Below are 26,314 nucleotides of genomic sequence, written 5' to 3' on the forward strand. Positions count from 1 at the left end.
TGAGAAACGACATCTCTTGATCATACATAAGAGGCAGAAAGCCTACTCGCAGTAGATGTAGTCCATGATGTAATTTGTTGGATGCAACTGAGGGAGTAATGTGTCTAAATTTTCTCTTATTACATCAACATTATCTGTTTTTATTAATTAGAAAGAGCTTCCAGTTTATGTACAGTTTGCAGTTTGCTACTTTTTAAAACACAGAGCATCACAAATGAAACCATAGCATATTAGATAACACAACTGGCTGTTTTGAAGCTACATGTGAAAAAAAGAGTGAAGAATAGAACTGTTTGTGTATGGCTTGGGAGGGGAAAAGATGTAGAAGAACATAGTATTGTGGATGCACGTTAAAAGTTCCATTGTAATTACAAACTTACCTATTCTTTGTGTGAAACCATGTTTTCATTTTTATTATCAATCTTAACTATATATTACAAAAGAGACATCTTAATGACAAAGTAAGCATGTGAAGCATCTGGGCAAGCAAGTCACAGTTTTGTTCATGTAACTTGAACAGGACAAGGTGCAGTGGGCATGTCAAAAGTTCCTTTTCTTTTTTTCGTAGAGACTCCACAAAAATGAAGGGAAAACATCATTGGTGGGCTGATCCATAGTAGAACAAACATGGTCAGCCCTACTTTTATTTCTCTCCAGTAGAATTGCTTTGTCAACAAGCTTTCTTACCAATACAGTAAAAATAACCATTACTACTTAATTGCCTAGGTTTGAGATGAAATATGCATTACACAGATATATACTGTAAGAAGCTTTTTATTAAGTCATAATGGTATGTGGAATGCATAAAAAGCAATAAATTACGTGCCAAATTTTTCTTTGCATTTAAAAATTTCAAGCTTATGTTAAGATACTCAAAACAACCATGTTTGCATTTTCTAGTAGGCCTATGCTTTATTGAATGCAATTACTTCACACATAACTTTTGACATTTTCACTCAGTGCAGAGTAAAGAATGAGGATGCTGCTGCTTGTTGCATACAATGTATAGAAATATACATTTCAGAAGAGAGATAGCTAAACCCACATTTCCATATTTACAGAGGACATGCAGATTTTACAAGATGGAAAGCTCTGTTCCCCAAAACTGTCCTACATAGAAATGATTCATGATACATCTCCTCCCCTTAAATTTAGGACAATAAAAAACTTTAATTAGTAAGTAAATACTGATGAGAAACAACTTATTTCCCTCTCACAAAAATAAACATTAAGAAAAATACTAAGCTTTAGGATCTAGGAGAAAAGAGATTGCTTATGCTTCTCAAAGTCAAAACCATTTTTTCCCCTGATTAACAAGAGTTTATTAATTCTTATCTACAGCTGTTTGAGACTTTCTTTTCAGTTAAACAAATTGCTCCCACTTTGAGTAGTTTGAAGAGTTTGGCTTTGATATTGTCTATCCTTTGGCTTTGTTCTGACATTGCAGAACATCTGTTTCACTGCACAATCTGTCTGTGTTGTATCCTCTCTTTTCACCCAGAAGTAAAGCTCTTTAGTTGACTTCTTTCTTATCATTATTATTACTATTAAATCACCCTGATCTCTGACTTGAGTAGTTTCAAAGGATTAGAAGTAGAGGTCATACATGTGCAAAATGATCACTATGTACCGAAGTGGCATGATGATTAAATAAAAGCCTGAGACAGTGTAGATGCTTTTGCACAGTAATAGTTTTCTCTTGGTCTGGTCTGCACACCGGGAGCTGGGCTTCAACTGTCACAGTATGTGGGTGACTGACAAAACTGTTATCGTTCTTCTTCTGCTGTTAGCTCTGCTCCAGCTCTTTCAAAGGTTTCTGTTCCTTGCAGGATGAAGGGTGATTTTATGTTCGACAAAGGGATTTAAAATGAATGCTAGCAGCTCCCTCTGCACTACTGGATATATACACGTGCTTATTTACTGGAAATTATTTCCACCGTAGCAGTATGAAAAAATGCATAAAATACATTGGTATGCCATATAACCTGCTCCACTGAAAAAAGTTTAAAGTTTTACAAACAAAGCATGTAGACAATATTAGATTTTTGATTAATTATCATACCAGTCCAGGAAAAGCAAGGAGAATGAACACATCACAAGGAAGAACAGGATCCATACTCTAAATCCAGCATTGTTTTTGATGGCCTGTGAGGAAAAGGTCACTCCATTACCATCACCAGTAAACATACTGCAGAATTTTAACAGTGCCACCCCAGGATGACTGTTAGTGGCTTCACTCTTCCCTCCCACAAGAGAAAGAACAAAACTTGCCATTAATTTCATGTGAGTAAGTCAGGTGGGCTATACCTCTTTAGTTGTATCACACTAAAGTTTCTCTCAAAATGCTAAAATGGGTTGGTCACTCACTTAAAAAAACCAAAACACCACAGTAAAAAAAAAAAAAAAAAATCCCGAGTTCCACACAAGGGAAATATACTCAAAACATTAAGAACTACATCAAAACATTCTTGCTTAACGGTTAGTTTTAATTTCCAAAAGTGAAGTTCTGTGATTAGAAGTAATCAGGCTTTTATCACTCTGAGTAAAAAAACCACCCCAAATCCTGACAACTGTTTCTGGAGGTTGATTTAACACTGTCAATCATATATTTCAGGCTCAGAGCAAGAAGAAAGAACAGCAAGGATTTTTTTTTTTTTGGATTCTCCTTCCCAAATTTGAGATCGGCATATAGCAGGAAACCTGTTTCTCATTTGTTAGATTTATGCATGGAATAGATTTTTTTTTTTTTTAATGTAATACAAACATTAACGTGAGTGACCAAGTTCTGTATTTATCACCTTTCTCTACCATTTCTCAGTGGTTTAGGAAACTTGGTTCTACCTACAAATGTGAAAAATAAAGCAAAAATAACTTCAGTTCATGCTGTGTTTGATGCACATCTCGGTAGAGCTGAGTGGTAGATAACTCATCCTTGAGTTACTCATTTTCTGTGCTTTCAGGAGGGAGGAAAAATAAGAACTGAGCCATTTAGTCAGTAGCCTAATTTAGGAACTCTGGTTTTATTGAAATCTCAGTTCCTGAAAGAAAACACCATTTCATTCTAATTAGCACGACGAAGGCAATGGGATAGAGGTTTTTTTACTAGGAGCATGCAAGATGGGTTCAGTGTGATAAAGAGACTCTTCCGCTAACACTCAGCATTTAACGCCAGTTTCAATTATTTCAGCACTGTCTTTTATTCACAGTCTGCAATTTCTCCCTCCCCTCCTTTTTTAAACAAGTTTCACAGGTGCTTAAATGCATGCCAAGTGACCTTCATGTTTAAAAAACAGGTGAAGCCAAGCAGCTTCCTGCAGACCCATATAACTATTCCAAGTCACAGTTAGCGAGACGAGCAACGCCAACGATTGAGAACCTCGGCTAACTTGTAAGATTTTTCCAAAATCATGTCCTGACAGCCCCAGACACGCTGCACCTGCACCGTGGGTGAGCTCACTCGCACTGTTTAAAGCAACACTTGGGCAAAACAAAGCGAAGAGAAACAAGTGAGTTTAAAACCCAACTTAAGGACATTACCTCTCTGATGTCTTCATTGCCTTCTTTGATATTCTCTGTTGCACCCACAACTAGTTGATGGATATTGTCAATATCTGTTTCCTGTCAAAAAAAAAACAACAACTGAGAAACAGTGATGAATGTTAGGGAAAAAAAGCCACTTCCAAGGACTTGGGGAACAAGCAGAACTTGAGAATAAAATAAAATAAAATCTAGTATTATTAACATTTTCATTTCAATGATGCAAAAGTATAGAGGCAATTAAATTATAATTTCTTTACCTGTGAATTTATGAGCCTGAATGGAGACCACCAAGATGAACAGGAAGTCTCCCATTTCTCTAGAATCAAATCTCACCTGTCTTAATTTTTGCCAGCTCTTTTGGAAGAGGTGCCACCATTTCCAGAAAAGATGCTATTAAACAAGACTTTTAAGAGGACACCAATTCTGAGGCAGAGGGATTGTTCTCATGCATATGTTGTGCTTTCCATTCCCAGCACATACTGATAAGTAACAACAGTAAATATCTTGATTTTGCATTTGGAAAACAAAAATCTTTTCCGTCACATTTGCATCAAAGATTCATTAACTGTATGTTTACATCTTGCGTGCAACCAAGACCAAAATATCCCAAATAAAATTTTCAAGCTGTGTTTGCTGCTGTAGTATTAAATTACACTAACCTGTTGCAAGACTTTTTCAGTGAATATCTCTTGTAATCTGGAGATTTCCACCACCTTTCCTTCAATTTGTCTTGGCAAAGAACAGAAATACTCCATTAGAAACCAGTGCAAACATTTCTTGCTCCTGCAGGTTCAGATCCTCCAACCCGGCAAGCAGGCTCTTCAGTCTTGTTGGCTGGCTGTTGCGCAGCAGCAGCCAGCGATGAGCGCTCAACAACCCGTGGCTGGAAGACCAGGGGCCCACAGCGAAGCTCTGGGGAAGGCCCCATCTCTCCCAGGTGGGGAGAGGGCACTGGCAGATAGCAGCCTTCCCTGCGAGAGCTTCACCCTACCGTCCTTCTTTCATCCAATATTAAAAAAAAAATAAAAATCCATGGCAGACCCTAAGCATTTAATTTTGACTTATCTTTTTTATATGCTACTATGAAGTGTGGAGGTCACCTTGCCTAGTACTAACCACCCAAAAGTAAAGCTCTAGCTTGAGTGCAGAACACGCCATTCAGGCGTTCTGCAGAGCAAGCGGAGCGCAAAGGGCCCCCCCGCTGCCCCAGAGGGAGGTCCCTGCACAAGGGTCAGCGACTGCACCTCCCCTGCTGCTGCGTGTACTACGTGCCACGGACAACGTGCTACGAATGGAAAACCTCATCTTTTAAAACTTACTTAAGTGTGCTAGAACGTAAACCTTCCAAGTTTAACCAGCACTGTTTTGGATAGGTTGTATACCACTCGGAACCATTCTTTAGGCTGTGGGACAACACAATGTGTGAACTCACACAGTTCCTTTCCTGGGCGCTGCCACTTCACCCCTCCTCCTACCACACGCTACCCTTCACGCAGCCGGGTGTCCTGCAGTGACGTGGCTGTCACCTGGCTCTGGGACCGGCGTGCACAGCAGTCTGTCAAGTAATGGAAAGTTGTACCTGACTTCATCGAAGAGATTATTCATTTCACCAACAAGTCTCTGGTTCTCCTGCTCAAACTGGAAGAAGGAAATGACAGTGAGTTCGAATGCTTGGACCCAGGGAACCTTCCTCAGCCCCCACACCCCCACCCCTCCTTGCAGTCTGTTTACAATGCGTCTCGACTATAAAGATCTTCAAGAATTACTAATACTGGCCTAAAGGAGCAAGATGAACCTGTTTATTTGTAACCAGTCACTGTAACACTTGTCATTCTCCTCCCATTAATGACAAACCCCAAAATAACTGGAAGATTTTGCTCAAGTTACTTTGCAGTAAGGAAAAATATAGTGGGTGAAATCTGTCCTTTTTTATTATTTTAGAAATTTGAATGGGGAAAGCTTTCATGCTTGTGAAAGCATGCGATTCTTGTCCTGACATCTTTGCACTATCATTCACATTATTCATGTACTGCCCATGGCATGAAGTTAAGAGCTTTTAAAATTTGTTACAATATGAAATATTATGACATCTAGTACTTCATACTTTACAAATGCATTGGCTTTAGTCATTCCAGCAGACCTCTTCCATTTAAAACTCACAAGTAATCAATGAAACATTTAAATACACCTTTAGCACTACGTTTTTCAAAATAAAAGCAAAAATAGAAGACTTCATACAGGAAAATAAGCTTTGACTTTTTAGATGTACTTGACCGTCGGATCGTTTGGATTCATTACAGAACACGTGATCATGCAGCGAGTACAACACCGCCATTTGCTGGAACAAAGTCCGCATAGCCAAAACACAGCTGGGAAAGGTAACCCCCATCGTAGCGGGGTTTGCTGGAAACCGCATTGTAATGGAAACCGCATTGTAAGGACTGTGCTTTACAGAGAAGCCGTCGGGACATGCTGAGCTGGGACTGGCAAGGTGCCGAAGGAGACCGATCCTGCGGTCTGGCACCCGGCTACAGCTGGACAAAAGCCCGAGGGGGGCCCGCAGCGTGCCGCTCCCCATCCCACCGCCGCTCGGATCCAGGCTACGCTCTCTGGGAGCCCTGTGGCCTGCCCCAGCCGAAAGGCTCCTGCCCTCAGGGGCAGGAGAGCACCTTGTATCGCAAGGGTCACAAGTCCCATTTTGGGGGAGGGAGGGGAAGCTTATTCAAGGTATTCCACCCACTAATCCTATGTGGCCAAAGCCTCATAACAGCTGGGCCTTGTGGTATGGACACAACTGCCTCTGTCTTTGCGCTTTTCTCACAAAGCTGGGAAAGACCCGGTCTACGCAGTTGTACAGAAATAACACGCAGGATATGCATTTCTACTGAAAACGTCACCTGCTATGCACCTCTGACAAACCCGAGCGATACGTGCAGCAGTGCAAACACCACAAAACAGGATTCAGAGTCCAAAGACTTTGACACGGGAGCTGTGCAAGACAGCGAGGCCTGTTCCAGTTCAGTTAATCTCCTCATTTTGAATGAGCCTGGGATTTTGGCATAACTCAATCACGTTACGACTGCGTTGGCAGTAAAAGCGCAGCAGTCCTCTCAGCCACCCTGCAAGGTCTCGTTATCCTTTAAGACAGAGCAGTGTGTTGTCAAAGATGAAAACGCCAACAGAGCAGCACTGCTTACAGGTCAGATGGCTTTCAGTCGGTGCAAGAGGAATCGCTCGCTATCTGAGCACATGCCCAACACTTAAGCTTGCAAGGAAAGGAGGTGTTGCGCAGAGGAGACTATAGTTGTTTTCAAATACTATCTTGTGCAAAAAGCAAAAGGAAGGAAGGAGGGGGCAAAAGTCTGAATCACAGAGAATTATGTAACAGTGAGGGTCGTGTTACATCAGTGAAAGGCAGATGGGCATTTTGCTTTTAGAGCAGCGCTACTGAAATGGCTGAAAAAAGAAGCACTTCATATTTCAAAGTAGTTTGAACACCACCACAGTTCTTGATTAAGAGACAACATGAAAATTGGGGGCTGTAATATGTCATACAGCTCATCTGACCCACAACTTCTTTCACAGAGCCAGTCTATAATAGTATGTAAATTTAACATTACTATACTGCTACATTTGGTGACTGATCTTCCACTCACCACTGTGAGCCCCACCCTGCCCCAGCCATGCCACCAGCATCTCTGTCCCAGGTCACAGAATCATAGAGTAGTTCAGATTGGAATGGACCTTTAAAGGCCATCTAGTCATACCCCCCTGCAGTGAGCAGGGACATCTTCAACTAGAGCAGGTTGCTCAGAGACCCATCCAACCTGAGCTGGAATGTTTCCAAGGATGGGGCATCTACCACCTCTCTGGGCAACCTGTGCCAGTGTTTCACCACCCTCGTTGTGAAAAATTCCTTTCTTATGTCTAGTCTAAATCTGCCCTCTTTTAGTTTAAAACCATTACCCCTTGTCCTATCCCAACAGGCCCCTGTCTGTCTGTCCCTACCTTTCTTATAAGCCCCCTTTAAGTACTGGAAGGCTGCAATAAGCTCTCTCCAGAGCCTTCTCTTCTCCAGGCTGAACAACCCCAACTCTCTCAGCCTGTCCTCACAGGAGAGGTGTTCCACCCCTCTGGTTGTTTTTGTAACCTACTCTGGACCCACTCCAACAGGTCCATGTCTTGCTTGTGCTGAGGTCTTTTAAGATCTTCTGTACACAGCTTGTGCAGCTCCTCGTGCGCATTGCTTCAGATGCTGATGTATGCATCCCTTGAAACGTTCCAGAATGTTCTGATTGAAACCTCTGCCACATCAAGTACTTTCATAATACTAACACAGAGAAGAATTAAAGTGTGTATAGTACCCAGGGTGAAATGAAAAAGACCTAGTGCAGCCACGAAGGAATTAGTCCTGCTCCCCTCTCTTCCCACATACAGAGTCCTAAGCAAGCAGTGCTGCTCGTCTGATTTCTCAGTGCGACATTCTCTCAGTAACCACCTTCAAAGTTTTCTGGTAGATTAGTAAACTGAATCCCACCACAGGACCAGATGATAGGGCTGGCTTAAGGGAGAGTGGATGGTAGGAGCTGAGCAAGACTTCTGCACTGACACCAACCAACACAGAAAAGCAAGAAAACAAGAAAATGGCAAGCTACCTTTCATACCCTTCACTCCCTCCTGCTCACACCCCACACCATTGCCACTGTCCCCCAGACTTTGTGCTGTAACATTTTTCATCTTGCCTTAGGCCCATCAGGACCTCAGAGAAGCAGCACCTGACACTCTGCCAACAGCAAATTAAATGTCAACCTGCATGACTTCAGGCAAAATGATTACTGTGTTAAAAATCAGAAATTTGTAGGTTTAATTTGGCAGGAGTGTGAAGTGACAGATATGTTTAAAGAAGGGTAACAGTGAATCTCATAGATAAAAGATTTAGTCTTCTAACATAGGCAATTTATGTCATGAAGAATAATGAAAAATTATTTTTTAATTTCTTTTAAAACACAAATTTCTTTTTGTATTAGAGGTTCACTATCTACCTGATTGGTAAAAAGAGCCTTCTCTCCTTGGTTAAAGGACTCCAGAGAGTCCAAGATCACAGAGGAGGAGGAGGGCCACTGGATACTGTCACCTTCATTGTGGGGTAGAGGCCTCACAGAAGGAACCCAGACCTGTGGGTTGAGGGGAAACAGAGAGGAACCTGAAGTCCCTGAAGTCCCACTGATTTCCACCCTCAAGATCCAATGGTTTTGTTAAATAAAAAAGTATCAGTGTTGCAATATATTCAAATGTCATTGTCACTGCTGTCTGTAGGGTCTCCTCCTACAGAGCAGAGCATTTGTTAAAACGTAATCAACTGATAGAGTGATATTTACTTCACAGCGGCGGATGGTTAAAGGTGTTTCATCACTGCACTCCTTTATGTTCACAACACTGTATGTCTCTGGTTTTAGTGGAGTCACCTCAGAACAAATCCAAGGAACAGAGCAATGAAACAGAGCCACAAGATTTACCACTGAGTCGACTGGTCCGTCCTTAATTGACTAAATGGGGCCAGCAAGCTGTAATTGTTTCTCTGACTTCTGTAAGGATAAGTATTTCTGCACAAAAATTCAACATCAAAAATTCCCTATTTTGCTGCCTTAGGAAAACTGAGATGACTAATTTAGAAGGCAAATTTTCAATAAAGAAACAGTGAATTATTTTAATCCCTTACAAATAATGCAAATCCACTTGAGAAAGTATTCTTTTAAAAGTCCCTTTGATATTTAAAACCCTCCACTGCCTCGGATTGCCTTTTACACCGCTAAATGATCTCTGCAACTTTAAATCATGGCTGATGGACCGTTTGGCACAGACAGCAGTAAGCTATGCTAAAACAGCCAACTGAACAAAAGGTTAGCGCGCAGAACGTATCGTACACCACTGTGTCAAAGGGATTTACATGATGGGAACATAAACCAAACGCTAGTCATCAGTTTAGCTTGGTGATTGATGGTGTATTAAAGTAGCCTCTTTTGTGACAGCAAAATATTCTGTCACCAAAGTATGGCGTAAAGTGACAAACTGCTTAAGATAAGTCTAAAAAATCTAATGCACAGAAGGAATAATCACAGTTCTTTTTTGTTATCCCATGAGATATGTCATTATCTGAATTGAAGACAAAAACAAACAAAAGATAAAGTCAGGAAAAATTAGATGTTTTCACAACTCAAACAGCAGAGCCAGATTTCTTCCCACTCAATGCAACCACAAGACATCTGCTCACAATAACTATAAAAACCATTAATATACCTGTACTCAGGTTATAAACTGAAATTTATTGTGCAAATCATACAATAGCCTGCAACCATTTTGAACAATGTAAGGCTCTCTCCTGTGGGTAAAATACTGATAGAAATTGCTCCTGTAGCAATATGATAGGGCTTTAATTCATTATTTTACCCACAAGAAGGATCATGGAACCATGATTGAGAATTGTTAAGTATGATTTGACACAACACATTCTAGTTTAAAACCAACACAGCAGTTTCTACACTGTAATGTACCCTCTTCTGAGAGCTGCTGGATTTTCTGAGTAACTTAAACACAGCTGGTCCACGCTTCACAAATCAAATGTTCAAAAAGTAGAAAGTAACTTCTCTGTAACAGCAAACATAGTGCAGAGAAGTAATTAACTGTCCTTTGAGTGAATAAATTAACTGAACCTGTGAGGGTTTGTTACGCGTTTGTAATGACCCTTTGATTCCTGCATTAAAAGCTCAATGAAGTCACTAAGTATTGCCAAGTTAGTATGAAGGATTTATGTGAGCAATGAAAAAAGCAATGCACATTCAAATACACAAGTTGTCTCCTAGTTATACCTATATTTACACCTTGGACCTATATTTACCTGAAAATCAGAATAATGGATCCAGTGACTTTAAAGTCTGTTAAAAGTGAAATTACACAGTACCCCACTTTTACTAATAAAGGCCAACTTTTTAGTTGTGAGTTTCCTTCAAAATGCACTGAAAGAGCACGTTTGCTGTGGAATAGTCCCCATGTACGTCCCTAGCCTTTGTAAGTTAGATAATTAGAGTGTTCATAAAACAACAAAAAAACCCCAAACCCTAAAAAAGATCACGTTGGGTCCACAGGACGGAGCGATGGCTTGCTCAGCTCTGAGCATCAACAATACTAGTGTCAAGGTTTACATTCGAAATCCTGCTGTGCACATATACATATCACACAAATATAAACTCTGTTTACAGTTTGACAACTTCAATAACATGCAACCCAATCCAACAGCAAAAAAGTTACCTGACAAGAAATGACCCTCATTGTGGGGCATTAACTCTAACTAGAAACAAATAAGCTCGCTTTCTACTTGGCAACTGGCGGAGAAAGAAAAAAACATCTCTATTAACACTGCCATGAATGCTGACTCACTTTTCTTTTAAATCATAATAAATGTAGACTCCTTCCAAGGCATAACGTGGAAGTAACTGATGCTTGCTAATTTTTAGGAGAGGTAGAAAGCAAGCCTGTATTTCTTCACAACAGTGCCAGAAGCACAGACTCATAGTCAGTGTGAGAAGAAGCTGAGATACCGACAGCCCTGACTACCGGCGGTCATATTGTCAGCCTGCAGTGAGGTACAACAGGAGAGAACAGCTCTGGGTGAGAGCAGAATCACAGCAAGATTCAACAGGAGATTCACACATCCAGCTCAGAACCAGCTTTCTGCAAAGCTTAGAATAAATTATACAGAGAGGAAGCTGTTCTCGTAGTAACTTCCCTTTGTATGCTTTTTTCAATTCTAGGTTGCTACTATCAGTACTAAAACACAGGTACTGAGACTACATTAAAAAAAAGTAAATTTACACACAGAAATTCAAGAATAAACTATGGCATAACAGCAGTAATAATATTTCAGTGTATTAAAATATATATAGGACTTCAAAGTATGTTATTTTTATTTTGGTAGCATTTTGATCTTCCGCTTCTCTAAACAGACTAGTAAATTTGCCTCTCTCTTCCCACTGAGCAGACTGATAAAGCTGACATCTGAAGTTTCCACACAAGTCATTTTTCATAGAATAGTTTGGGTTGGAAGGGACCTTTAAAGGCCATCTAGTCCAACCCCCCTGCAGTGAGCAGGGACATCTTCAACTACAGCAGGTTGCTCCGAGCCCTGTCCAACCTGACCTGGAATGTTTTGAGTTTTTCAAGCCTTAATCACAGCACTGACATCAAGGCTCTGTTATATACTATAAATTTTCTTGCAAACTATTGGCAGAACTGTGTAAGCTAAAAGTAAGGACGTATTATAGTCTGTCTGAGCTAAAAGCTTATTTAAATTGGAGCCTCAGTGTTATTTTTATACCCCTTTTCATAGGAAGTGCAACTCCTGAAAGCACAACAGAAGTAAATCAATGTAAAACAACCAGTAAAAGTTTAGAAAGTATATAATAATAAAAAAAGCATAGCACAGGAGAGCTCTGAATGGGTAAAGAATAAGAATGAATTAAAAAAAAAAAAAAGTCTGTTGGTTCTCCCCTAGGAAGAGCTGTGCAAATGCCTAATAAGAAGTAATTTAGGACTGGAGATTTAGGAGTCTAGCAATCCTTCAAAGCCTTGAACTATGAACATAGGATTTTTCTCTTATGTTGGCCTGGAGTCACTCCCCCTCACAAGTCAATAAAGAGAACTCATTCCAGGAAAAAATTGAGGTCCTCAGTGGGCAAAAATCAGCATTTTAAGATGTTTATCTCTCTTAACTCTTGATAACAGAAACAGAACAAAACTTACAGACTTCAGTAACTCAGATGAGTTGTGAAGTATCTGGGGCCTTACTCTAAAGTGTATAAAAGGATTTAATGAAAAAGAAATGTATTTATTCCCAAAGTACCATGGCAAGGGATGTAACATGTTTAAAACAATTACAGTGTGAGGCCTACAAAAAGCAATCCAACATTTAGTGGACAGTTATTAATAAGCCCTGTCAGAGCAATCACCTCTGATGCTTGTTTCCTCCTGCAAGCTTACAGCAAGGAGGCTGATAATATTGTGCCTAAACACAGAAGGATAAAAATATGCAAAGAATTCTCTTTAAAAAGAGAATAGAAAGCAGCAGTAAGCCTTTAGATTTCAGACTTGCACTCGAAAACATATGAGATCATCAAGAGCAGCCTCTGAAAAACCTTTTCTCTTTGACAAGCCATACCATAATAAAGTGCAACTTACTCATTGCTGATGGGAAAAGTGATGCACATTGTGTTTGGGAACATCTCTAATCACTGCCAAGGAAGCTTCACATCTTCATACTGCAGCAACCCTTTGCCTTAGTAAAGCTCACCAGTTTGAAAACGGCACATCTACTGGCTAGTTATAAATCTGTTTTTCTTTCTTTATATAAAACAAGGCAATATGTGCTAATGTAGAGAGGTTTTCTAAGAATTCTGAGCCAAAGAATTTTGATTCTAAGAATTTCCAAAATTCTGAAATATTTTATTCTTAAAATAAATTTTAGGAATATCAAAAAGTCTAACAGACAGCTTGTCAGCAGTCATGCCTATGTCAGAAATTTTGTAGTGTATCAGCTCAACTGTAAGGAGAACTGGATCAAACGATATATAAACAAGATGATAATGGGGAAATGCAGAAAAGGCAAAATTAATGAGATTCTGTTGTGATGGAAAGTGTGTAGCTATTCCTTCTAGTAAACCAATCTGAGTTTGATAATCAAAAAAAATAAGGAATAAAATGAAGTATAACTTCATAGTTATACTTCAATAGTATAACTAAGTCCAAGTAAAAAATGGCCAATGCTTTATTCTTTCAGAAGTTTCATAATGCTTTTTCTGATGTTGCCTTGAGTTCTATTGTTTCCTGACTAAAAAGCCATTCATAATTGTAATTTTAAAAGCAATTTTAATTTCAATTGTTGAAAAATAGTTGTTACTAATTTCATGGCTACATCTAGGTATTTTGTAGCAATTTTAAATATTAGCTGCTACCAGAAGAACCAGAAAGCCATGTGCAAAAGGTGTATCACATTATGGCATTATTCTGAGTAAAATGAAAGTTGGGTTAATCTGTACTTTCTTAACACATATGAATACAGCAGAAAATACAATAAAATGGACAATCAGACACAAAATATACTTACCATTTGTATTTCTTCAGGTGACAGTTCATCTTCACCTTTGCCATCCCCCCATAATCCAAGGTTACTTTGGGCATCAGGCAGATTCCTGTCTGTAAAAGAACCACCAAACACTTGAGACAATGCAGGACACCGAGTAGTGAAGTGAAAATAATTTTTCATCCAATTCAGAACCCTGATGAATGTTATATCTCATCGGTCACTAAACTGACACTCACCCTATAGTTACAGCACAACATTTAATTTCTAAACTGGGTCAAACATCTACACATATGTTTAATTTTGTGACTACAAGGAGTTGCACTAATATATTGACAGTGAAGGATGTAAAACTCTCAATGCCCTAAGACTTGTTAGGGCACAAAATACTGTAGCATTTCTCTTTTAACAGAAGAAAACACACAATTTTCAAAATGACAGTCTATATGCAAAGCTATTATCTTCCAATGAGACTTGACAGAACCACCAGCTCCTCAATCCAAAAGGTAAGAAAAGATCTCAAAGACATTTTAAGCAAAAGTTCACAGGACAAACTCTATTTCCTCATGCTGTTCAAACTGCGTATTATAATGCCAATCCTACAGCATGCTGTGCAAGGGGTCCTCCTGCGTGTAACGGGAATCAGATCTGATCCCACAAACTAACTCTTACACATTATAGCTGCTTCATTAATTTCAGTAGTACTTCCTCTTTGATTAAAGCTAATCATCTGCATAAATCTTAGGAGTTGAGCACAAAAGATCTTGAATGGCTATTTCTGGGATATTGCCTTCTGGAAGATTTATTTTTAGGCTTAATTATATAGCTCTGATTATAGATGAAGAAGTTAAAATGGGAGAGAAAAGAAAATATGCTACAGGAACCAACTGTTCTGAAGCTGTTGTAGCATCAGTGTTTAAAATCCTAACGAAAAGATTGCACTCTTGAGAAGGCCTCTCTTCTCCCCACTGGCTCAGACATTTTTGGCAAAACCTAAAAGAGAAATTTGCACCACAGCGTAATGGATCAAAGCTGAACCTACTTTGACTTATCAGATGCAGGTTGCAAATTATAACACAGAAAGATTTAGTTTTCACTTTTTCATAGATTTCAAACTTCCTGTTCATCCCAGGTAATTTTTTCAGGCATTTGTAAGTATTTTCATTTGTTTTGTAATAACCTTCTAAATCTAATTTTTCTCATTTGCTTAAGCAGCACTGATGCATCATCATCCAGATAGTGACTTCTCTTAGGAAGCCTCTGAAAGGAGTAATCTTATTTATAAACAAATATATGAAATAGATTCATAAGGAAAAAATTTCCCCTTTATCTTTCATTACAATATTTGTGAAAACTCTTGAAAAGTAAATATTATAAAAGAGTATTGTTGTGTATGTCTCTTTCATAAATGTATATTTTGCTTCCCAACAACCAAACCAGGATGTACAAACAATGACAACATTACAAATTACGGATGTGGATACGGAATATAGTAAATTTAATTAAAAAAAAACCCAACCAACCATACAAAAAATAGATCTGTTCTTTCTTACAAGTAATAAGAAATAAAAACAAGAATATCTTTAAACATTATTTAGAAAGGATTCAACACTCTTTTCCATGGGGTATCCTCAGTATTTCAAGTCTATTTCACAGAAACACAAAACTTATTTGTTTAGGTAATCAATGTATTTATATCAAAAACATGATGAATTATTTACTGGATTCAAAGAAAAGAAGATAATTAGCTTGTGGAGCCAAGAAAAAGAAAAGATATATTCCTATTTTATCCCAGAGGAACCAATTACTTTCAGGCATTGTCAGCACTGTTAAAAACACAGCACCTGTATCCATCGTGATTGCTAATAAGCAAATATACTTATGGTAAGAGGTAAGTGAGAAACACGTATCTCCCCAGGGTTCCTCCTGTCACTGCGGTACATTTCTGGCTACTGGGAAAGTTGTTCTGCAGCTTTTATGGAGCTGACACTAATGCTTTTCTGCAATTCATCTAGCAAAAGTCAAACTATATTTCTTTTGCAGAAAGAAGTAGTTAATGCATGACAGAAATACAAAATAATGATCAAATCCTCTGAACCCTTTTCCATGCTGAAAGGAGACAGCTGCTAAGCTTGTGGATGAGTTCAAAAGCTACTCATTATTTACATTTATTTCCATAAACTAAATGTCAAATTTGTAATATGCAAATAAATACTGTCAGCATATAAAAGCAATCTCCAGAGAGACTATTTTCCTACCATGAGGCATGTCCAGTATAATTCTAATGTAAACAGGTGCTTTGCCTCAAAACAAATAGAATCACATTTTGCTTTGGTTTCTGCCAAAAAACAGACAAAACCCAAGCTGGGCTTCAGCACATCAAGGAGGATGTTTAGCTGTTCATCATAATGTTCAAAGTAAGGACAGGACCACAAGCTGCTCTTCACAGTTGAGATGCTTATGCAAGGAACCCAGGCACGCTGGTGATGGCTAATTCATAAATACAAGTGATCACCATTTTCTAAACCACTCACACCCTGAGGATGAAATAGTTTATTTATAAACACAATAATTTCTCCAATTGCTTAAAGATTTGAAAAGTTACTTGTAAAAAAATTAAAAAAAAAAAATCAAAAGTTTGTAAGATTTAAACTGAGCTTCTGGTTTCCTAGTCACCTTGTCCATGCTATTTCCATGCTTCAACAACCACCTACCAGTGAAGTCACAAGGCTGATTTCTATAAGCAGCAGCAACCAACACTTACAGTTGTGTGAGGAATCACAGGCTGTGTGCATTTACAAACTGTTTCAGACAGATTTATTTTGATATACAAGTTTCACAGTTTTCTCAAAGACTAGTCAGCAATCCCTCATAAGTCCTGCATCAGCATCACTTACATGATGAGGCCCCTACTTTCTTATGGGAAATTAAAGCATATAACCAATAAAAGTGAAAACTGGCATAATCAAAATTAATGTGCAAGAAACAAAGTTTGATTTCTGTTTATTGCAGTGGTTTGCTGTGTCCAAGGCAACCAAAGAACAGTGTTTTCCGTGGTGTGGCACAGATTTTTGGACCTAAAAATTTTACGGACACTATGTGGTAGAAGAACACACTTCCAGAGATTGTGGAGACGTTCAGTAACAAGGAAAGAGCATAGGGCAATGCAGATGCTACTATGCTGATGTTTCTCTGCTGGCACTAGCTCACAGCTGCAAAACACTGATAACGTATTAAGGTGAAACTCATCTATGTGGCCTGTGTGCTGCACCACTTAAGACACACTATAAAAACGTAGTAAGCACTAGAAATGACACATAATCAAAACCTTTACTTCTTACAATAAATTCAGTGTCAGGGGGAGGGAGGTGAAAGCATACTGAGAGGACTGCAGAAGTACAGACTGGTTAGAAAGATAAGCAGTGCCGTATCAGAAAATGAAACTGTCAGCACACTGGGAGGTAATTCAGTATAAGGGTCTTCATCCAGAAATGGAGTACCCACTTCACATGAGTCTACCCTTTGTATGGCCCTAAAGTCACCAACCAGAGGAACTTTACTCTTTTAATAAAAATCACCAAAGAAACAATAACTTATGACAGGAACAATATGGCCACTGAGTGCATTTCATCTATCTTGATACAAGTATTATCCTAATGTAACATCACATTTCAGACAGTTTCTATTTCTCTTCAAAAATATTTTTCACACTGTAAATCACAGGGTACCTTGGACTCCTCTAAACAGCAAAAGCAGGACTACTCAAGCCAGGGAAGGCAACTCCAAGGATCACAGAAACAAGATTTCTCTTTAGGTATGAAACCCAAAATTATCTGCATAGTAGTGGTACTCAGAAAGGCACTCCACAATGAAGTTCTGCCAGTGTACACATCCCAGGGCAGACCAAAATGGCTAAGAGAAGGGACTCCTATCCCCTGGCCTCAGAAGCAGGACACCAAAGAATCAGAAGCAATGTTGACAAGTCCTGTCAAGAACAGCACCAGCTGAAATGACCCTGGGGTCAGAGATACTGCTTTGGTCTTCTGGCTATCTCCTGCCCACTAATCCTTCCAGCAGGGAAACTCAATTCTGTGGAAAAGAACATCCCCATGACTACTGGAACTGGCCAGCCAGTGACCTCCCCTCTACGAGCATATTCTGCCTTCGAGTTCTGACTGTAGAGTTGTCCAACTCAAGGTCTCTGTGCTTAAAAACTAGAAAATGTTCCCAGAAAGTCACTGAGCTACCTTCCAATTCCTTGCCATCAGTGAAAGGAATGGGGAAAAAAATCAGATCTCAGAAGATAATATAAGTAGATGGATATTGATAAAAAGAAATAAAAACAAAAGACTTCACACATATCTTGAGAGGATGAGGAATCCAACAAGGCATAAGTCTTTTTTAGCTGGTTGGAAAAAGCATGTAAAAAAGTTTAAGATTTTGCTTCCTCAGTCTCACAATGAGCTTCACAAAAGCCTGATGAACTCAGGGAAGATGAAAATAGAAAAGGTGCAAGTCACACGAACAGGCCCTTGTAATGGGAAGAAAGTAATACTGAACATACAAGCCTTGCCACAAAAAATGAAATACAACTACATTTTTTTCCTCACCTTTGCTTTCCTCAGCAGAAAGTTTTTCTTCAGAATCATCTAAAGGATTCTGTGAAGATTTTTCAGGGGAAAAAGGTGATTTGGACACGTTACTCTGCTCAGGTTCAAGTCTGGACCTAGAAGCACAAGAACCTATAATTTAACTGATATTACACAGTTGAATTTCCTTAAAACGAGAACAATCACAGGTTATTAAATTTGACACTTTAACTCTTGCAAACTTCACATTAAAGATTTCCCACTCAGGATACAAAATGTACTTAGCAACTTCCACTGAAATATTATTACAAAAGCAAAGAAAGCGCAGAAGTATTCCTGAACAAAACATATTACATGTTCAGAGTTGAGAAGAATTTTGAAGGCTATAGCATAAAAACACAGATGTTTTATTAAACTTCCTTTCAAAAAATCCAGTGTATTAAAATATATATTTCTTTTATAAAACAACCAAACAACATTTTGGTCATACTGAAAATTGGGTTAGTAGCAATAGCCAACACTAGTACTTTATTTTCTTTCAAGTAATAATTACAATTTGACTTAATATTGTAACTTATCATAAAAGATAAGTAAGAAAATACGACAGAATTAGCTTTTCCTGAAACAAGCACTTTTATTTAACTAGCTTTAAAGACTAGTTTATCCAGGATCAATAGTGATCCTTACCTTGTCTGCCAAAAGACACAACAGACCACTGAGAAGCAAGGCAAAGAAAAACCGTATGTAGTGGACAGATATATACTACACCTCAGTCCCTGCTATGTAATTTTAATACAAAGGCAATGCAAAAAATGAGAAGCATATTCAACGATTATATATTAAGTACTTGTCAAGTACATTTTACTGTGGCACCAAAAAGAAAGTTTAAAATTAGTGGCAAAATATTTTTCCCAGTAAACTTCTATGGTTTATTGTTGTCTACAACGAATTCTAACTGCTATGTAGTAGACAGTTAAATGCTTAGTAGTTATGCTGTTAGAGAAGCTACAGAACAAAAAACCAAAAAGCAATGGGCTGAACCACCTGCTGTGCCTCCTTCATCACTTCTTCCCCTTTCAAATATAACCTACAGTTAATCTCATTATGATCTGCAATCTTCCCCTGCTGCTTAACAGAAGGTGTTGCATTTTGTGTTCCTTTCTTTCTTTGTATTGTGTCTAAATTCTAACCCATAATTAGAAAATTCTGAGAAAAACAGAATATAATGCATTAGTCATCACTGAGTGACTACGTTATTTAAACAAGAAAAAAAAAACCACTAACAGGGAACCTTTCATAGTTCTAAAAACTCTGCAAGTACTGGGGTTTTGGTAATTTTACAAAAAAGAACTATTCTTCTTTCATCTCCTCCCTCTCAAGTCCCAAATTGCCCTAATACTAAGGAAAAAAAGGCTTATCTGGATGTCCCTGCAGTTCAAATACTAGTTCCGATACCAATAAAACACCAATTCCCCAGGTAATTAAAAAAAAAAAAAAATCTTGATTTGAATAACTGCATACATAATTCACAAGATATTCTATGGAAAAAGAGGTTTAAAATGGAAATTATATTTAATCTTGAATACCAATAAAAACTGAAAATCACAACCAAGCACCTTGACAGAAAAAGATGCTTGTGTTTCTATTTCTCAACTTTTAATTTTGGGGAACTAGTCCTATGTAATTGGCAGAACTTTCTAATCAAAAAATACGAGTTAACACATAAAGGCAACTTATGTAAGAAAATTGAAACATTCAGGCAATTTATTGAAGAGCTTACAATGGTTATCAATATAAAAGGAAATACGATGAAGTATATTTCTACTGGAAACCTTTCAGTATTGTCTGATATGCACATATTTTAAGTTGACTAAATTGCACGAAAGAAGATCTGTACTAGGATTAATTTACTTTTAGAGAAATGCATTCCTTTACTGTTTGTTGCCCTTACTTTGCACAGCATGCTAATGTACAAAGTTTTCAATTAAAACTGAACAAAATGCCTGGGATGCACTAAAGAATGCCTAGTTCTTTTAAGTGATGGAACATGTTCTTATCACATAAAATGTCTGCTGAAATCCTTGGGGAAATTACGAATCAGCTAGCTGAAGGCATATGAAAAAAAAGACAATTTTTTCTTCAAGTCATCAGAAAGATTGGTTTATGATCTGTGATTTATTTAAAATTAATTTTAATTGAAATCACAGTTTAGCCATCACATCTGCAATGCATACAGATTCCACCTGGTCAACATCTGTTTTCTAGTTTTTACATCTGTAAAAAGAGGCAAAGAGGTATCCTCCAATATTACACGTGCATCTTCTGTGCTATTTTTTAATGCCGTATTGCTCTTTACTTAAGAGGTATTCTAACTTCCAAAATAGCTCTTTCTTTGCTCTATGTTTAGCATACATCAAATTGAGTTGTTTTCTCTGTTTAGTTATCCAAGAAATATTGAACCTGGGATTTCACATGGAAACAATAATATATGAGTACAAACAACAGAAGAGCTGGTATTTGTCAGCCAGTTCTTTAACTGCAAAAACCATGCTATCTTGCTTTGAAATTCTTTAGTGTGAAGAATACCAATAAGGTTATGTATTTTTACACGCTAAAAATATCACACAGTTTGTTTCTGTGTGTTTTTTCTGAAAAGTTATGGGAATTGCAAAAATACCCGCCTTTTCTCACATTACTTCTTGCCAAATTTCAGAACTGGCTTGAGGTATTTTGTTTACTTGGTTTTGGCTTGTATTTATATTCGGTATTGTATTTATTGTATATTTATTTATATAGTACTACGAACATACTATTTATGTCTCAAGAGGATACATTTGAGTGAATTCAATTGTGCTTAATCATGCTGAATCACTCTGAATAAAATGTACTTATGGACTTTTGAAAATATCTCTCTAGTTTCAGTGTAAATAGCTGATCAACCCAAACATCAAGCTGATAAAGCAGCATTAAGACTTGGAAAAACACTCAAGAATTTATTTATTGATGTGTATGTTCTAGAATTTGTTATTTTTAAATTAAAATGTACATAAGGGAACTTAAGGTTAGGATTCAAATAATGCAGATTGAGAAGACATGGAAAGCCTTTCAGTTATTAAATAAATTGCAAACTTGCTCATTCTCCCTGTCATTCTTACATCTGGGAATGTGCAGAAAAAGAAACTGAAAAAGTATGGTTTTTTTCATACTTGACTGAAAAAAAAACCAAACAACCCAGACCAAAAAGCCAGCAAGCATATCATCTTTAACTTCTCCTAGACATTTTCACCTCTACAGCAGCCTGAACATATGCCACAATAGGAAGCAGAAACTGTTCTGTTTCGATTAAGAAGTTACATGCAAGTTTTTTATTTAAATCATGTTTCTACTTGCTATGAAGACCTGCCATCTCAAGTAGCATTTATTCACAACATAATCACTTGCCACTTGCTTTAGCAGAAAGCTACTGGCTTTAAAAAAAAAAAAAAAAGCAAAAATAAAGAGAACAGGAGAGAGAAGTAAACATCTCTTATAACTAAACAGACAGTATCCTAAATAGCATCTTTGAGACCTATTACCAACATGCAGGATTTCATTCTAAATTATTTTATGCAGAACATTACTTAATGGGACACACAAAAATATTTTGTTGCATTTGTAGAAGTCCAATAGGTTTACTAACCCACATTTTACTGATTTGGTGCTTTAATCATTTACATCAATGAAAAGTACAACACTATATTGGCACTCTGCCAGTTACAGCCTTAACTTCACAGGCCAGAAGTGTAAGAGCGCCCTGGAATGCATCTGCTAACCGCAGAAGTTGCTCATCCAACTACAGATATCCATTAAAACAATCTCTTTAGAATCTAAACAATAATTTTGTTGAATGTCCTACAAATGAAAGGCACAGTTAAACTACTCACAGTCTCTTCTTATCTATCACTCGCTTAACTCGGATGGCTCTTTGTTCAGAATACAGTTTACACACTCCTGTTCAAGAGAGGTGTAAACAAAACTTTAGGTTAGAAGAGCATGATTTCTTTCTTGGAAAACACAATCATTCATTTTTAACCATTCGACAGTATAAATACTAAGTACTTTTTAAGTAATCTTCAATGAAGTCCAAGACAGCTGTTCTGTGGTCCTTTACCTGAGCAGACTGGACACCCTTGTGTGCTGAAATAAAAAAGACAGACATAAAACAATCTTTTAACTTTTTACTGAATTCCACAAAAGCTTTCTTTTTCAGTTGATACGCAAGTTATATTCAAAAGCCTATTACCATTTTATATGTTATATATTTGTATTTATTTTAAACATACACATACTTATATTTAATATAGGTTCTATAAAACAGCAGATCATTACAACAAAGCAAAAGCTGAAAACATCTAGTGTCTTACAATATTTATGTTATTCATTTGTTACATATGCCACCAAGTCATATTATGTCAACTAAATTTCTAAACAAGAATAGACGTCACCAAGACAAGCATAGCAAAACAGATCTAGAGATTTAACTTGCTTAAAATATTGAACTTCTAACATTTTAAATTCTCTAGTGTATAGACTATGTGGAAACCTTTGGGATTTATTGTGTCAAGCATCCTTTTAATTCACATATATTAATATTTCTTCTTTTGATACTAAGTAATTCTCATGCATGACTGACTTTCAATGACTCTGAATAATGCTACAGCTATGTTTAGTTGGCATTTCAAAGCTGATGAAAATACTGATAAAACATACACATGCAGCAAGTCAACTTGAAAAACATAAGTTCTCTCCACAGCTTCCGTAAGATAGTGTTGTAAAGGTACAATCGCATACTCAAGTTGTCAAAAAGGCTGTTACTTTACCAGGACTCTGCTAAAGTTAATTAATTATCTCAAACTTGGGGAGATTATACTGGTAATGTCTTACAGGTGGACAAGCTAGAAAGAGACAACCATTGAATCTGGTGAGCTTTGGTTCACACCTAAACTACTATTTAAGTAGAAAATATTTAAGACTATCTTTTTTACATTTGCTAATTAGTGTATTTGAATCAAAGAAATAAAATTCTGTGACCTGGCTTCTCCTTCCACTAACATTAAAGAAAATTAAGTACAGTGCTCATCCGTCAATGGGATTACAGAGGTGCAAACAAAAGGCAATGAGACTTCACCAATCTCCTTCCAAAAGTATTTCAGATTCACCATCTAATATTCAGCATTATATTAGCCTTTATCAATAGCTAAGAAAAAATATTTAAGAGTTTCTCAGTTTACCTTCTGTTCTCAGCTGATGAATGGCGTCGGCACACGTCCTCATAAATATCTGAGCATCTTGATCTATCTGATCACGCTCTGTATCTGTCATCCTCACATACTCAGACATAATATGGCTGAGAAACAAGACAAATTGTCACTTAAGAAATCCCCAACATAAAATCTACAAGTACAGATTTCAGACCTTCTTGCCACTCACTGTCTCCACAGAAGCTTTTTGGCAACACTGATTTTCTCAGAAAAATAAGTAAAAAGTAATTCTATAAAGCCAAGAGGTTTTTTTATAAAAAAGCATTTTTTGACTAGTAGAAGATGTAGAAAAAACAATCTATCCTATCATCTCATACATAATGAAATACTGAGCAGATAAGGAGAAAATACAACTAGAAAATATATCACTGCCCTCAGTACTTATTCCAGTGAAGCATTTTTCAATTCTGAAAACATGAAAACAAGTAGGAAAAAGGAATCCCTCAAATGTCGAAAGTAGTACAAAAAATTGGAACTTACTTTACTTAAAAGTATGTTTTCATTATCCTAAATACTAAGCTTAATTTTTAAAGTTGCTGTACTATGAAATCTGTGAATTCAAACCAGTGTAAAGAATAATATTGGAAAATAATGCACATTTTAAATATGAAGTTCATAATAAGGTTTATTAAAACCTGCTCCCATTGTTTATTTCTATTTTAAATGACACATTAGGTATTTAATATTTTCTGATAGGATTTATGTATCTTTTTGTTACTAAATTAGAGACCCCACCTGGATTCCTGCGTCCAGCTCTGGAGCCCTCAGCACAGGAAAGACATGGACCTCTTGGAGCGGGTCCAGAGGAGGCCACAAAACTGATCAGAGGGATGGAACACCTCTCCTCTGAGGACAGGCTGAGAGAGTTGGGGTTGTTCAGCCTGGAGAAGAGAAGGCTCCAGGGAGATCTTATTGCAGCCTTCCAGTACTTAAAGGGGGCTTATGAGAAAGATGGGGACAGACTTTTTAGCAGGGCCTGAAGCAACAGGACAGGTTTTAAACTAAAAGAGGGCAGACTTAGACTGGATATAAGGAAGAATGTTTTCACACTGAGGGTGGTGAAACCCTGGCCCAGGTTGCCCAGAGAGGTGGTAGATGTCCCATCCCTGGAAACATTCAAGGTCAGGTTGGATGGGTCTCTGAGCAACCTGCTCTAGTTGAAAATGTCCCTGCTCCTTGCAGGGGGGTTGGACTAGATGGCCTTTAAAGGTCCCTTCCAACCCAAAGATTCTGTGACAATAAAAATGGAGGCCCATCAATAAAATATTAACATGCTGTAGATAACCACCAGAAAAGCATACTCTATAAAGGTAATTAACAGTGTTTCCACAGACATAGATGACAGGACTTTGCTACAGCAGCTTACCCTATGTCCATATTGTGTTTCCTGATGATACAGTCATCACAGGCTATTATATTTGCCTTTATAAACAGGAAAGAAAACCTTAACTCTTACCCTTATTTTAATTTATATTTTTATTTATGTGTGAAAATTTCCCCATTTGTTCAAGGTATGGATAATACAACTACATTAATGCAATAATACAAGTAAAAAGAAGGGATCTTCAATTTGCAAAGCTAGCCTGATATCCTTAGATATCTCTTACACACTTCGCTGCAATAATGCCAAATTTTCCCTGTGTCTGCTGCAATCCCTGCCATGGGAGTGCCTACAACCAATTCACATCACCCCGTCCCATCATCTCTCATCACATGCAAAACCACCAGCTCCTTCCTGCATCTTCAATGTACCATCAGTTTGAGTCTCCCAGATGTCCTCCACAAAGTTTTAAGCATACTCTAAATGTCCCTGAGTATTATATCAAAATGTCTTCATTCTCATCCCATGTGACTGGCTGCACATGAAAAAAGCAGCGCATGGTTCATCTGGCTTGAAAATTAGTTTCTGCTTACTGGCCAGCTATTATACAAGCACAGACTAGCCAGCAAACAGTAAGGCACACTAGTAACAAGTAATATTCTGTAATTCACTTGTTTGTTTACAACACGGTCATGTATTTGACATCTAAATATAAGTGCTTTTTTCCTCTCTTGTTCAAACTATTCTAAATATTATAAAATTAATTTTTACAACTTGCAGAAAAGCAGCCATATATAGTGTTTCCATTTACATTTTACAAGCTGAATTGCTCTCCTTTGGCCAGGACAGATGGGTTTCATAAATTTGTGGCAAAATCCCTATCGCAACTGTAATCTGTGGTCTTCTAAGCTGTAACTCGAATTTACACTCTCCGAGAAAGCAGTTTCTGAATGATGAAAGATTTGAAGTAGTCTGATTTTAGAGACATCTGATGGAAAAGCTTTCCACAGCTTGGTTAAGATGACATATTCATAGTTCCATATGCAATATAAGATAACTCATATTGTTAAATATATTAGGACAGACCTCTCCCTGACTCCCTTTGCACAGCTTATATAGATGGTGCTTTTTATTACTAGTCTGTGGCATAAGCAAGTTCTCAGCATACATAAAGCCAGAAAACCCATTCTTACATCCATCTCTGCACAGGCCCAGACAGAAGGGGACCCTTAAGATCATCTAACATGGGATAATGCATGATGTCGTTCAGTGACCCATGCCTAGAGAGTTACTTGAGCATGTTAGGGCACAGATTCAGATGGAAAATAAGGATGGAGTAATAATAGCTTCTTGATGGTCCCTTGTATTCATACGTTCAGATTCTTTTACCCTGCCCAGCTTTGTGGTATTTGCAGAGTTCTATGCTTTCCAT

General features: G+C 37.7%; 1 protein-coding gene across 1 annotated transcript in view; it reads right to left on the minus strand.

Moving 5' to 3' along the window:
- Window positions 1-2,049: 2,049 nt before the first annotated feature.
- STX18 (syntaxin 18) overlaps window positions 2,050-26,314 on the minus strand; it is a gene marked incomplete at its 3' end in the record, with an annotated part of 68,264 nt that continues 43,999 nt past the window's right edge. Inside the window, exons 3-11 of the mRNA XM_081999739.1 lie at window positions 23,532-23,647; window positions 22,360-22,437; window positions 22,185-22,251; window positions 18,283-18,398; window positions 13,697-13,785; window positions 5,120-5,178; window positions 4,200-4,269; window positions 3,538-3,618; window positions 2,050-2,145 (exon numbers count right to left, since the gene is read on the minus strand). Coding sequence (XP_081855865.1) covers window positions 2,050-2,145; window positions 3,538-3,618; window positions 4,200-4,269; window positions 5,120-5,178; window positions 13,697-13,785; window positions 18,283-18,398; window positions 22,185-22,251; window positions 22,360-22,437; window positions 23,532-23,647 — 772 coding nt within the window. The remainder of the gene's footprint in view (window positions 2,146-3,537; window positions 3,619-4,199; window positions 4,270-5,119; window positions 5,179-13,696; window positions 13,786-18,282; window positions 18,399-22,184; window positions 22,252-22,359; window positions 22,438-23,531; window positions 23,648-26,314) is intronic.

This window comes from Phaethon aethereus, assembly GCF_964289735.1.
Source record: "Phaethon aethereus genome assembly, chromosome: 4".
NCBI lineage: Eukaryota > Metazoa > Chordata > Aves > Phaethontiformes > Phaethontidae > Phaethon > Phaethon aethereus.